At 40.3% G+C, this 15,002-nt stretch overlaps 1 protein-coding gene across 8 annotated transcripts in view; it reads left to right on the top strand.

The window, feature by feature from the left end:
• The window catches only part of Nnt (nicotinamide nucleotide transhydrogenase), a 93,992-nt gene that overhangs the window by 58,808 nt on the left and 20,182 nt on the right, over positions 1-15,002 (top strand). For all 8 annotated transcript variants that reach the window (XM_087622398.1, XM_087622401.1, XM_087622422.1 and 5 more), the window contains 3 exon segments: positions 613-773; positions 2,704-2,883; positions 12,555-12,714. In XM_087622398.1, coding sequence (XP_087478524.1) covers positions 613-773; positions 2,704-2,883; positions 12,555-12,714 — 501 coding nt within the window.

The raw sequence follows: 15,002 nt of genomic DNA, 5'->3' as shown, positions 1-15,002 counted from the left end.
AATCATGAAAACGGAAGCTGAGGGAAAAAACCCAGAGAGCCTCTGTGTGGTGCACTCACAAACCAGTCCCTAGAGAGACTCGTTTGTGATGTAAAAATATGTTTTTGCCTCTTTATAATAAAGTTATTAAGTGGGGTAAACTTCCATTAAGCTTAAAAGATCATAAATGAACTTCAAGTCTATGGCATTCTTGTCTTGGGCTTTTTCTTTAGAAATAGCTAACAAGGGTTCTCCCTGGGGCTCAGTTGATAACATTGGAAATGCTAATGTCCCAGAACTCTGAATTGAAGTTGTAAATAAACAAAACCACACTTAACAACTCCTGTGTTGGTCACACAGGGGGAAAAAATCAACTTTTAAGATTCCATGACAGAGCATGTGGTCAGTGTGGGGAAAAGAACAGTTAAGTCGAACCATATTTTCCTGTCTCTGCTAATTTGTTACATACAGAACTCTTAACATGCCTTTATGTTTCATATCTGGTGCTATAAATCGGTATCTGAGGTATTATACCATGATTCTGATATTACGTTTTGGTAATTTAGGGTTAAGGGACATGTAGGGTTTCCCACAGCACACTCTAGGCTCTGACTACGATCTGCTTTGGCCCAGGTATTCTGAAGTCAGCCCCTCTGCTGCTCCCTGGAAGGCACGCGCTCAATGCAGGCTTGCTGGCTGCTAGCGTGGGGGGAATAATCCCATTTATGGCTGACCCTAGTTTTACCACAGGCATCATGTGTCTGGGCTCTGTGTCCGCACTCTCTACTCTGATGGTAAGTACCTGGAGATGGAGAAGTGTGTATGGAGAAAAGAGCTGGGGAATTAGACTACAATCTGGTCGTGCTTCTGCTCTTTTAAGATCCCCAAGGGAATAAACAGGTCTAACCATTGGTTGCAAAGTTTAAAGTTTAAAAAGTATGAGAAGAAAATCACGTTCTATGAATCGAATATTTAAGAGTCATCACATCTGACACCTTTATTGCTCCGGGGTTCACACTACCAACCTGCTGGTGAACAGGAATTTTAAAAGCCAAGGGTTTTTAACTCCGTTTGGTAGGCACCTACTCTGCCAGGTTCTGCAGATAATACTTTGAGATTTATATAATATGTGTAAGGTGGTCACAGCCCATAAGTTGCTCACATGTTCCTTAAAAGATATAATATGGAATCCAATAACTATGTAGAATGAGGTGCGGTTATTAAACCCTGTGTATTCACTGAGAGAGTTCATTCTTTGTGGTGGGTTTTCTCACTCTCCCGTCTGACTTTCGCACATAACGTATCGATGTAGACAGAGATTCTGTCTCCGTGTTCAGTTTGGGATTTTATTAGTAGAGGATGTTGTTACATGAAATTCTGTTATTCATTCTCGCTTCACATTCCTCTAGACTGGTTTATACTTTGTAGATAGTCCTTATATTTTAAGCTGAGAAAAAAAAATACAGCACAGAGCTAGCTGTCTAGTGATTCCTTATCAAATACTGACCCTGGCTCAGAGGGACTGGACCTGTGGCATATGAGTGAGACTTATTGGTGATTTATCATGAAGTCAGGCCATGGCTTCAGTACAGACACTATAGGACACTGAAAAATGACTTGAAATTCTCTTTGTGTGCCTTATAGTCCGGCTTTCCTCTGTCTCATCTGGTGATGATTGTTTTGTTTTATTTTAAATGAAATAATTTTTGTACTTCTAACCTGACGAAGCAGAAGTCCCTATATTCAAACCGATAATAAAGATATTTAAAATGGGAAGAATCGTCACTTTTGAGAAATGATGACTATATTTAAAAGGAACTTATACCCAATAGGAAAATATCCCCATAACCCCAAAGATATTTTTAATTGGTTTGGCTTATATATTCACGCAGAAACAGAGTACAAAAATGGAGGGGTATACAGACCGAGTAGTGAAAATCCTCCCCCCATCCTTTTTACTTTCTTGTATTTAATAGCTTTGGGTTCCATCATGCACATTGTTTGTGCTCTTTTTTAGATGCGGTGGACTCTGTTGTATTCATCTTGAATATTGATAACCATTTATAATTTAATTTTTTAACATTATTTTTGTTTTGGAGCAGCTAACTTGCTTAAACTGAAGTTCTCTTATAGCATAACAATGACGTATGTTGTTACTTTACCCTTAACAGAATCGTTTGGCCTCTGACGGACAGTCTAAATGTTAACTAGAGATTTGGGTAGTGTTGATTATGTATAGCACTTGGGGCTCCTTTAAATGATTCTAGCCTGCTCCTTTGTGGGATTTTTCTTTTTCACTCTTCAGCTGTCTTTGTCACCAAACCCACGATCTTCTGGATCGTCAAACAAGTAAGACCATGGACTGATGGCCTTAGTTTTGTCTCCTCCACTTGATACCAGCTGGGCCCTGACTTCAGTCTAAAGCCATCAGGAGCTGGGTATATCAAGACACTCATTGGTATATTTCATTTTTCCACGGGAGACTTCTTTCCAGTTTCTGCCAGTTCTCATCACTTTTTTTATTTAGGGAATTTTTGGGGGTGGGACTAAATCTTTACAGTCCACGAGAGAGTTGATCATATAGGAGACTTGGTCATCACCGAGAACTTGTATGATGGATATATATATTGATTAAAAAAATTAGAATGTTTAAGAAGCAAGATGTTGAACGTTAGAGGCTTGATTGCACATGCTCACGTTGGGTTCTTCGCTTTTTCTGGCTAGGGTGTGACCTTGACAGCTGCCATTGGCGGTGCTGACATGCCTGTTGTTATCACTGTGCTAAACAGCTACTCCGGCTGGGCTCTGTGTGCGGAGGGCTTCCTGCTCAACAACAACCTGTTGACCATTGTGGGAGCACTCATCGGCTCCTCGGGCGCCATCTTGTCGTACATCATGTGTGTGGTAAGAAATGAGACAGGATGTAACCCGGAGAAGTGCTCGCCACTTCTGTTTGCAGTAGAAATAAATCTATTGGTTTTCATTATTTTCAGCAGAAATATGAGGATTTTGTTTTAGAGGAAAATTTTAAGACTGCCTTAAAGATATCCATCTTTAAGGAGTTGGGAAAAGTTTAAAAAATAAAACTCTTCTAATGCCGTTTTCTATCTGGAGAGTAACACATACTATTTATTAGGGGAGGATTTTTTTCTGGTTCTTGTTTGTATAGTACTGTGCTTTTGCTTGTCTGACCTTACTGTATTTGTCCATTCAGAATCCTTTCGTCTTTCTGTGGTGTGAGACAGGCTCCTCGCTAGCCTTGAATTGGGGATTTGAACCCTCCTCGCTCTTCCTGCTGTAGTCTCTCTTCCCAGTGCTTGGGTTACAGGAATGCAGGATAGGGTGTACCTAGCTTTCACTTAAGTTTTAGGATATTACATACTATAGTCTTGTCTTTTTAATCATGAAAGACTCTGCCTCTAAAATCTTATTTAAGGGGCTTTATGGTGATCTGTCATGTGGATATATTAAGTTCATTTAATTTTTCCCAGCACTTCACAGCTTAGGTTGACTTTTTTTTTTTTTTAATTTATCTCTGTGCATAGCACATCTTTGACATTTTTCATGTGTTTTACTTTACTGTTTGAAAATTTCATTTCCCTATATGTATTTTGATGAAATTCATCCCTCTTGATGGGTGGGACAGCACATGCTTTAATCCAACTATTTGGGAAGAGGCAGCAGGGGCAGGGGAAGGAGGGGGATGAGGGATCAGGGGTGGGAAGGGGAAGGAAGGAAGGGAGGTGTGGGGGCAGGGATGGGGCAGGAGCATTTTGTCAGTTTGAGGCCAGCCTGGCCAGGGTTACACAGTGAGACAAAATGAAAAAAAGAAATCCACCTCCATTGTCTTCCCTCCACTGTTCCCACATCCCTAGAACCACTGCTTCTTCCCAACTTCATGTGCTCCTTTTTAAAAATTTTAACCATCCCCCCCTCCCGCACTCAGTCCACTCAGTGTTCATGGGTGTAGGACGATCTGCCAGAGCATGGATGGCCTCTCTGGGACTACAGCTCCCTCTTTGAGTCCCTGAGAGGCCATCAGTTGGCAGCAGTTCCTCCACTAGGGGTGGGACTTGATCTCCCCCATCCGTGTGTTTTCAGTTTTGTAAGATTGAGTTCTTAGAAAGACTGCATTCATGGTGAGAGGCTTTCTATACTCGTCGTGTGTTTCCAGACGGCTTGTTCTGACCTGGGTTTCTCCTGCTCATCTATGAGCATGCCTATCACTGAAGATTTATGGTGAATGTGACTTTTTCTGTAATAGAAGGATCCAGAACAGAAAAGTAGCAACATAAGTACTTCCCAACTTCCTTTTTGTTTCTAGTTAATTCCCTTCTTGATAGCAAAATGTATCTTGCAAATAACTCTAAATCTGACTTAGAGCTTTGTTAACAGTTACTCTCTACAGGACCGCTTTGGATTACTGCTGAAGCCCACTTGCAGTGCTTTATAACAAGTTTAAAAAAACCAACCCTGCATTGTTTTCAGTGATTATATCTTTACCAAGAGTATGTGAGATATAACTCTGAACATTTGAATAAAAAGAAAAGCTCACTTAACAAAAACTATCCCAAAGCTTACAAACACATCTTAGGTTTACAGATAACCTTAATGTGTCATACCTTAATAACACAATTATATACCCCTGTGCTTATATATATGAATTTCATTTCTTTGAGACAGGGTTTCTCTGTGTAGCCCTGGCTGTGCTGGAACTCACTTTGTAGACCAGGCTGGCCTCGAACTCAGAGCTCTACCTGCCTTTATCTCCAGTGTTAGGAAGTGTGTCTGGCTATAATTTTTTTTCATTAATTAAAAAGACTGTTTTTGTGTATGGGTGTTTTGTTGATATATATATATATCATTTTGTTGATATATATATATATCTGTGTATCATTTGAATACCTGGTACCTGCAGAAGCCAGAAGAGGGCTGGAATTGGCATGATAGGGAGCTATGAGCCACCTTGGGGATGCTGGCCCTCAAATCTGGGACCTGTGGAAAAGCAACCAGTGCTCTTAACTGCTGAGTCACCTTTCTAGCCATCTAGTTGTTTTTTAAAAATAGTATAGAATAGAGTTTATTCAGGGCATGGAGAGCTAAGAGGTTAGTAAGGGTAAAGAAAGGAAGAGAGTAACAGTAACTCCTCCTCCAGTGACTTCTCTGTAACAGTAAGAAGAGAGAGAGAGAGAGAGGAAGAAGAAGAAAAAGGAGGAGGAGGAGGAGGAAGGAAGAGGAAGAGGAAGAAGAAGAAAGAAGAAGGAAGAAGAGGAGGAAGAGGAAGAAGGAGGAGGAGAAGGAGAGGAAGTGGGAGGAGGAGAAGGAGGAGGAGGAGGAGGAGGAGGGAAGTAGAGGCTGGCCATGTGCATGTGGAGAGAGAGGGGGAGGGGGATGGGAGTACAGAGCAGGAGCAGTAAGGCAAGAGCAAGAGAGAACAAGAGAGCTTTTTTAAAAAAATGTACTATTTTTGAGGACATTGATTGAACTTGTCACTCTCTCTCTTCCTTCCCCTCTCCAACGTCTCCCATGTCTCCTGAAAATTCAAGGCCTTTCTTATATGTATAGACAACATACCCAGTCTATTTCATGCTGCTTGAATGTATACGTGTCCAGGGCTGACCACTTGGGATTCCCTGAAGGAAGTGGCTTTTCCCTTTCTCAGTTGCCATTGACCACCTTCATCTAGGGGTGGGAACCTCGTGGAACTTCCCCCATCCACATTGACACACAGCTGGTGTCATGCTTGTTCAGGCAACCTCATTGTTGAGATTTCCTGGGTGTGCTCCCTTTGTCATGTCTAGGGGGCACTGTTTAGCAGCAGGCACCATCTTTAGGCTCTCACAAGGTTTCCATCTCCCCTTCTGGTGGTTTTCCTGAGTTTTAGGTGTAAGGTTTGCAAATGTTTCCTTTGGCGTTGGGCGTCACATGGTTACTTATTTACTGTTTTGAGCAGCCGTGGATCTCTGTAATAGTCTCCATCTGTCACACAACAATAAAAAAGATAGGTGATAGCTCTCCACCTGGCTGCTTTGGTTACCCCAGGTTACATAAAAACCTCCATTTTCTCATTTCAGCATTTTACTTGGCTCTAATTGAGAGATACCATGTCAATTAAAACACTGGAGTTATCTTTTTGTAATAAAAGTGTTCTTGTGGTTTTGCTCATCTTTTAAAAACACAGGGCTTGACAGTCCAAGTTTAAAACAACCCAATTATTATGTAGTCCAAGTAGTTTAAAAAACTTGGAATTTGGAAATTTTATACCCTGTTGAAAACGTCAAGGCTCTAGGGTGTTTAAATTGCCAATACCTTTAAAGAAAACTTGTATCTAGTTCTTTACAAATGCAGTTTTCTTTGAAAAGGAACTTTTAAAGCGTTTTACTTTGTATCATTTGGAGAGTTTGAATGGCCAGCAGGGGGCAGCAGATTGTCATTATTATTTAAAGGCGATTTGCCAGAAAAGTGAGTTTTAAAATCAAATTGCAAGATTTGAGTTATTTTATCTTATTTGGTTTTTTGCATTTTGTTTTCATTTTAGACAGAATCTTACTATCTAGCCCAGGCTGGCCTTAAACTATGATCCACCTGCCTCAAGCCCCCATATGCTGGAATTACAGGCATGCACCACCTGTAATTTGCCTGGCAAATTCTATCAATGCTAATAGCATATCAATATAGGGGGACATGGAGAAGGATTTGTATGTTGTTCTTGGGACAGCATCATAAGCACCTTTCCCATATTTACCCTCCATAGCTCATGTTCCAAGGTTCTGATCTGTGTCTTTTACGTCTTGCCTTTTCTTTCCTATTCAGTTTCCATATTGTTGTAGCCACAGGTACTCTTACAGTAGTAACTCCTCCAGTGACTTCTCTGTAACAGTAACTCCTCCAGTGACTTCTCAGTAACAGTAATGAGAACAAATTGCCCAGTAAAAGAGTATGTTAGACATACTCTCTTCTGTGTACTCTTGTAGAATGATGTCATCTTTCTCTCTTTGTTCTGCCCATCCACATGTTAGGATATCTTCCCAGTCATTGTTTCTTTTCTAATTCTACTGCCTTAAAAACACCATTCCCATTAATGCTTTAGTTTTTTATTTATTTGAGTTCTTATACTAAATATCGCGTTGGTTGTCAGGGACCATAAATAGATTAGATTAGATTAATACTCTGTAATAGTATTTTTTTTTTAATTCATCTGGGTTTAAGGGCAGTGAAAGCCTTAATTAAAAAGACTACTCCAAGGCCGGATGTGGTAGTTCCTGACTTTGATCTCAGCACTTGGAAAGCAGAGATAGAGGCAGGCAGACCTCTGAGTTTGAGGCCAATCTGGTCTATGTAGTGTGTATTAAGCAAGCCAAGCTTATATAGTAAAAACAAGAACAAACAAACAAACAAAGCTACTGTAAGTCGAGGACAGCAGCACACAACTGTAACTTCAGCACTTGGGAAGCTGAAGGAGAAATCATGAGTTTTACGTGCAGCCGGGATTTCGTAGAGACTTCAAGGCCAGCTCATACCTATGAAGATCCTATTTCAGAAAGAAAGTTTAGTTATGAAAGTACAAGATGTAGGGTATTTGGAGGGCTAGAAAAGGACAAAGGAAAACAAAGGACACGATTCCCATTCATCATTTAACTGTTAACATTTAGTATTCTAATTTTGGACTGCTGAGTTTGTATTCATCCTCTTTGAAATGTATTAAGCTATTGTAATGTTTGATTTTTCTAACTAGTATATTTTTAAACACTTATGCATATAGCTACACTGCAATAGTTCTAAACCCACAGAATGAGACGTTTTGAACAAATGGTTGTGGTGTTCCTTTGTTAGGTTTTTATCAGTACAAGGAACCAGTCTGAGATGTGAGTGCTTGTTGGCTCTTGATCCTGATGAATTGATCTCTGAGAATCCTGCAGGCTCAAGTCTTATTGTCAGTGTGTACCTTCCATCGTTCCCCGCACTTCCCCCTGCAATGGCAAAACAGAGAGTGACCAATCAAAAGCAAGCCAGCCATAGTTTTAGGCATTTAAAGTAGATTCATCCTAAATTTCTCATATAGTTGACACCCCTATCCACTACACCCACATCACTGATCTGTAGCATGTACTGGTTTATTATAAGAAACTTTTAAAAGAGTTGTGCTTAAGAGCTCAAGGTAGTTTAGAATTAAAAAAAAAACAACCAAAAAAAAAAAAAAAAAAAAAACCAAAACCAAAACCAAAACCAAAACCAAAAACAAAAAAAACGATGAAATACTGGCTGCTCAAGGTTATTTTAATACTCCAGCTTTTGTGCCAAGTCATTTACAAACAGGAGGTTGTTGAATCACCACAGTAGTTTTGGAGGTGGGAAATAGCTTCATTTTGTATAGGATGTGTTTTAAGATGCACACCTTCGTGTCTGTGAAACCTGATCCAGGAGGCATACATAGTCAAATGAACACAGTGTTTGGTAAATGAACCTTGAGTGTTCATTAAATGACAGCAAAGGACTTTTTTTTTTATTGGATATTTTCTTTTCTTTCTTTTTTTTCCCCTTTTTTTCGGAGCTGGGGACTGAACCCAGGGCCTTGCACTTGCTAGGCAAATGCTCTACCACTGAGCTAAATCCCCAACCCCGATATTTTCTTTACTTACATTTCAAATGTTATCCCCTTTCCCAATTTCTCCTCTGGAATCCCTACCCACCCACCAACTTCCTCCCATCTCCCTGCCCTGGCATTCCCCTACACGAGGTCATTGAACCTTCACAGGGCCAAGGGCCTCTCCTCTCATTGATGCCTGATAAGGCCATCCTCTGCTACATATGCAGCTGGAGCCATGGGTTCTTCCATGTGTACTCTTTGGATGGTAGTTTAGTCCCTGGGAACTCTGGGAGGGTCTGGTTGGTTGATATTATTGTTCTTCCTGTGGGGTTGCAAACCCCTTCAGCTTCTTCAGTCCTTTCTCTAACTTGGGGACCCCGTTCTCAGTTCAGTGGTTATCAGCGAGCACCTGCCTCTGTATTTGCCAGGCTCTGGCAGAGCCTCTCAGGAGACAGCTATTTATTTATTTATTTATTTATTTATTTATTTATTTATTTATTTATTTATTTATTTATTAGTTTGGAGTCCTCTATGTACAGGTTACAGGGGCAGATGCCAATAGAGTCCATATGGTTCTAGTATATTGACTTTCTTAAGTGTTTATTGAAGCGCAGTATGTAAGTCCAAACCCAAGCAGGGTGGTTTTATTATGTGGGAGGAGATGGAATAGTCCCCGAGTGACTAACCAACAATGTCCAAAATCAAAGTGTTGCTCTACAATGAATTCTCTTGGGCATGCTCTGAGCCCAGTGCTGGGGTTACTCAACAAGCCATATAATAAAAACTGAAAAAATGCTGACATGTTTCCTGATTTGCTTCTTGCCAAGCTATAGTAGTCAAGCTCCATGTGCCTCTGTGTGTCTCTTCTCAGTCTAGTACCTGGCAGGTGGAGCTCTTCCAAACTGGGAAAGCATTTTTTCAGACAAGGAAAGACTGCTCATCTTTCTTTTCAAGTGGAGTTAGAGCATGATGAAGTAAGTCAAAAGCCAGGCCAAGTAGAATTTTATTTTATTTCTCTGTGATTGATTGATCAGCATCTACAGAGCATCGAGACAAGAGACAGCACTAAATGGTATATATGCTATTGCTTCAGTTACGGGTGTTTTTATGACCCTTCTTTGTCTCCCGACTGATTTCTTTTCGAGTAGCTAGAATTATGGGAGTTAATGATCTCTTTAATGTTGAACATAACTTTCATTATAGGCCGTATTAGCTCAAAAGGAACAGTTTTGGACAGTGTGGCAACCTTTTTTTTTTTTTTGTCTTGGAATCTGGGAACCCCTCAATGTGTGGATAAGTGGCCACAGGATAGTCTCATGAATTACACAAGGAAGGAAATAGAATGGTGGGGGGTGGGAAGAGACACAGAGTCATAAACCCTAAACATTTGTTGCAAACACAATGTTGCAACAGTAAATTAAGAGATGAAAAGTAATGTAATTTTTAAGAGACCACTTGGAATTAGTATAATGGTGATATAATTTTGCTTATGTGTTTAACAAGCAGATTTTGATTGTTAAACCATAATTTTTTCTCCCCAAGTTCCATCCCAAGTGAGTGCACTTTAATTAAATGTCCTCAGAAGTCCTTCCCTCCTCCCCTATCCAGTTTTATAGGAGAAACGATGCTTTTTCTTAAGCCAAGTTAGAACAATAATGCTTCTGTCCTCACACATGATCTCTGCGTCCCTGCCCTGTTGGTTCTGCTGTAAAGTGAAGTGGACTCTTCGTCCGTTGGAGAAAAGTTCTCTGTAATGGCAACCTTCACATCTACATTGTTTTGTGCATGTATAAATGAGGCACATGCATGCATGACGTATGCACATATGTATGGAGGGCAGAAATGGCACTGAGAGTCTAACTTTCTCATTCTCTGACTTGATCCTTTGAGGTAGGGTCTCATGCCGAGTCTGGTTGCAGTGTGTGGGGCCATGCCTAGTTCTTGGGGGTGGGGTGGTGGCAACTGTGATCTAAACTCCTGTCCTCATGCTTGCTCAGCAACCACTCTCAACCACAGAGCCATCTCTTCAGCCCTCCCAAAACAGGCTTTTCAGATTAGTTTTTAATGACAAGAGTTTAGTAGAACACATTTATATTTGAGAGTTAAATCTCAGAATCTTGTAAACAAAACTGGAAAAGATTCCTAGACATCAAAAGTTGAATGTCTGAGGAGTCCTAGTTAGGACTGCTTCAGGTTTTTTATTCAGAAGTTTATAAACTTTCTGCCCGGCTGGGATTAGGATGTTAATTCAAAACATCAAAATTTTTCTTATCCTCTTATCCATCATCTTTGAAATTTATGTTATTTATTAAAGTGTGGCTATTTTCCACATTCCTTCTCCCTCTTTCTTATTACTAGACCTCCCCAGCTGTGTAACTCTCTCTGCAAGGTTGTCACTGGCCTCATTACTGTTGTATGGACCATTCTGCTTTTTCCTGATGGGCTATTATCGGAGATTTCTGGATGCTTCTTTTTTAAATAAAACTTTTAAAATAGAGTATTTGTTTTTGAAAAAGCAATAGATTGATAATTGTAAGCTTTTAAGTAATAGAGTGGATTACAATCATAAAAAATAAGTCTTGAAGATTTTTTTTTGAGTTTTGTTTCTCCCCATAAATTACTCATCATATAAAACGCTCTGATTCATGAATAGCATGTGTGTTGGCTGGCTTTATGTCAACTTGATACAAGCAAGACTCATTTTGAAAGAGGAAACCTCAATTGAGAAAATGCCCCCACCAGACTGGTCTGTTGGGCAAGCCTGTGGTGCATTTTTCTTGATTGATGATTGATGTGGGAGGGGCCAGCTCACTGTAGGTGGTGCTACCCCTGGGCCGGTGGTCCTGGGTGTTCCAAGGAAGTAGACCGAACAAGCTATGAGGAACAAGCCAACCAACAGCTCTCCTCCATGGCTTCTGCCTCAGTTCCTACCTTGGATCCTCTCAGTGATGGACTAGTGTGGAAGTGTAAGCAAAATAAACCCTTTCCTCCCCAAATTGCTTTTGGTCATCGTGTTTTATCACGGCAATAGAAATCCTAACTAAAACAGTAAGGAGTTTGAATTCTTAAAATGTGTTTTGTTCCTCAAAACATCTAGTTTTGTTTTTTTTTGTTTTTTACCACATCCCTGCCAGCTATCTTGACAAAACTAGAACACTTCCTGCCTGTTTTATAGTCTAGGGGCATTGTGCAGGTTCATCCATGGGTGATCACAGATGAGCACACTAGGAGGGAGAGATGGCTTTCTCTGAATTCTCTCCTGGGTTTATCTTCCTAGGGTAAAGGGTGGGCACAGACTGAAAGAGTGGATTGCCTTGCTTACCCACGTCCTTGCAGGCGAGAGACTTTAGAATGCTACTGATGAGTCCGTCTGCTTCTGTGACAATCAGATATAAAATTTTATGGAGCTGTAATAGATTTGGAAAGTGCGAGTGTCCACGTCCGTATTTTTCCTTTCTTGAATGCAGAAAGCTGAGGAGTTCTAAACGAAATGTGTAATTATCATCTGGACTCCTTCTGGCTGTCTTTTGACAGCTTGAACACAGTAGCAGAACCTACTGGAGAGATACATGAGGCCTTTTCGTGAAAATTTTTCTCCTTGCAACTCTCTCATTCTCTTTCACTCTGCTGAAGTACATGTAAATATGGAGTGAGAAGTTGGTTATTCAGTATCTAGACGATAATAGTACATCCAAAATTTAATTAACTTCTGTATTTTATATGTTATTTGCATTAAAACATTTGTTTTTGTTTTGTTGAAAACATAATTAGTGTGTAATTGACCCGGTTGGAAAATTGATAGGGCTCTTAGGTAGGTATCTTTATTATTAAGTTTTGAAGTGACTTTAGGAGCCACCCCCGGCTAAAATTCTTTAATTGTTAAGACACATTCCTTTACAGTGATGTTGAATTTCATGTACAAAACATTTATGCTATTCCCCAAGAATTCCACGGATTGGACTCTCATAGGGCTGATTTTGCTCTTTAGGCAATGAACCGTTCCCTGGCAAATGTAATTCTCGGAGGCTATGGTACGACTTCAACAGCTGGTGGAAAACCCATGGAAATTTCCGGCACACATACAGAAATCAACCTGGACAATGCAGTCGAGATGATCCGGGAAGCTAACAGCATTGTTATTACTCCAGGTAAAAATGAATAAATAAATAAATAAATTGATTAATTAATTAATAAAAGCAAGATCTAGAAAAACCTAACAACCTATCATTGATTATATCGATAGGAAAAAGATACATTGTAACCTCCTCATTAAAGGTTTTGTTAGTTCTTTGAGAATTTCATACAGGTTTGGATCAGATTCATCACCAATCCTTTCACGAGCCATCTCTTCTCTCTTCACCTACCTTTCTCTTTTCTTCTTAACTCATCAAGACCATTTGTGCCACCCAAGTATTGGTGGACCTGTGGTCTTCCACTGGAGCACGGTTGGCTTGGCAGGGGCCCTTCTCCAGCAGCTAACTGTTGCCAATAACTGCATGGCTAGGAGAAGGATTTTGTACCCACCTCCCATCTCCACATTGGACTTTGGTCTGACTTGGACTTGCATAGGCTTTGTGTATGCTGTGACAACCACTGTGAATTTGTATGAGTAGCAGCCCTGCTGTGCCAGAGATAAAGTTTTCTTGTAGTCGTCTACTACTTCTGATTCCTACTGGTTCCTTCTGCTTCTTCTGCAATGATCCCTGGGCCTTGGGAGGAGTGACTGCAGTAAATATGTTCCACCTAATGGGGTGTCCTGTAGCCTCTTATTCTCTGCAACTCAGGCAGTCGTGAGTCTCTCTGTTAATGACGGTGCAAGTAGAAGCTTCATAGATGAAGGCTGAGAGATACGAGATCTATGGGAATAAAAATAAGTCTTTAGAAGTCAGTTTAATACTATGTCCCATTAGCAGCTAATATTAGTAGGTTTTCCTCTAGGGCTAGGGCCTGTCTAGCCCTAGGGACCTCCTTATTTTTGAAAACACAGTGGAGACAGTGGCCATGGAGTCAGTGAGAATACTAGGTACTCTCAGATCAATATTTCAGAATAACATAAATATTCTATCAATTGATGTAGATTCCAGACATCATTTTGAGCTTCTGTATACATGCTAAGCTACTGTTGAGTCTCGTTTATTGCTAATTTTAAGGTATGTAAAATTAAATTAAGGGTAGCATATGGAAGTGTCTGACTCATTCAATAGGCTCAGTAAGTGTTGTTCTCTTTTTATAAATATTTAGCTCATCAAGAATCTCTGAGGTTTTCTGAAGTGGTTTCCATAGGTTGCAGAGTGAAGTTTCTGTGACAAGGGGTGAGGACTACAGTCACCTGTGAGTGTAAGGACAGAGGTCTAGATGGTTGTTAGGAATTATGCAGGCTTAATGCATGGTTTCTGATCATGTTAGATAGTATGACTGAGGAGAGAAAGCTCATCTTGTAATTATAGTTTTGGCTGATTAAAGTAGCGGACTGTAAAAAACTTGTCACGGGAGTCCCAATATATCCTGATTGTCCTTAACTTTGTCTCTAACAGCCAGAATAGTACAGACCAAGTCATTTAATACCTCTTGGCCACAGTTCCTAATGTGTGTGACTGAGTTCGATTTTTCATGTTTGTCACAGAATGTCAGATTAAGATTTTAACTCTGTTTTGCCATTCTGGGAGTTTTCCATGAAGAAAGACTACTGACTTGACATGTGGACAATTTACTGGCTGAGAATGTAGTCCAAATAAAAATAACAAATGTTAGGCAAATTTGATATTTTAATACGCACCTCAATATAGGCAGTGTTACTCTTTAAGACATTTGAACAGTGGATTTTGGTTGTTACGGAGCTGAGACTACTGGTGCCAGTCAGTGTGAGGAAACACACTGTAATGTCTGGGACATACCTGCAGAATGAATTGTCCTAGCCAAAAGGCAAGGGTGTGGCTTATTGAGAGGCTATGCCTGTGTGCAAAGTATGAGGATTGACGGGATGTGATATCTTTCCTTCATGAACTGCCTATCCCAGTTTAGGAGTCAGAGAGATAAATACTGCCACATGTATTCTGATAGTCCCAAACTGAACTGTATAGACACATTTTCTTTTTCCTAAAGTGGAGCCTAAGAAGGGTTGAAGGGAAGTTAGGAATCGTTTTGAGCCTTCGAGGATGGATGGTGTTGTGGGTAGGAGAAGGCAGAAATGCTAGCTAGAGCAAAAGTTGGCATTTGACAAGAAGAACCAGAAGAGTATTAATGGTTGTGAGTCAGCATACAGGTTCTATGGACACTGTCTTAGAGTTAAGGGAGAAGGGAGTGGACGGACATTCTAGGTCATAACCTGTACAAACCTTAAGTGGAGAGGACCATTTTTTATTTATTTAAATATGGCAGAAGAGTTGGGGGAGAAGGGTTTCCAGTTCTTTTTCTTTGAAGACATTAGGTTTGAACA

Source organism: Rattus norvegicus, chromosome 2 (genome assembly GCF_021556685.1).
Source record: "Rattus norvegicus strain SHRSP/BbbUtx chromosome 2, alternate assembly SHRSP_T2T, whole genome shotgun sequence".
Classification (NCBI taxonomy): Eukaryota; Metazoa; Chordata; class Mammalia; order Rodentia; family Muridae; genus Rattus; species Rattus norvegicus.
The sequence above is the reverse complement of the archived record's forward strand: the minus strand, read 5'-3'. Positions and strand labels throughout refer to the sequence as shown.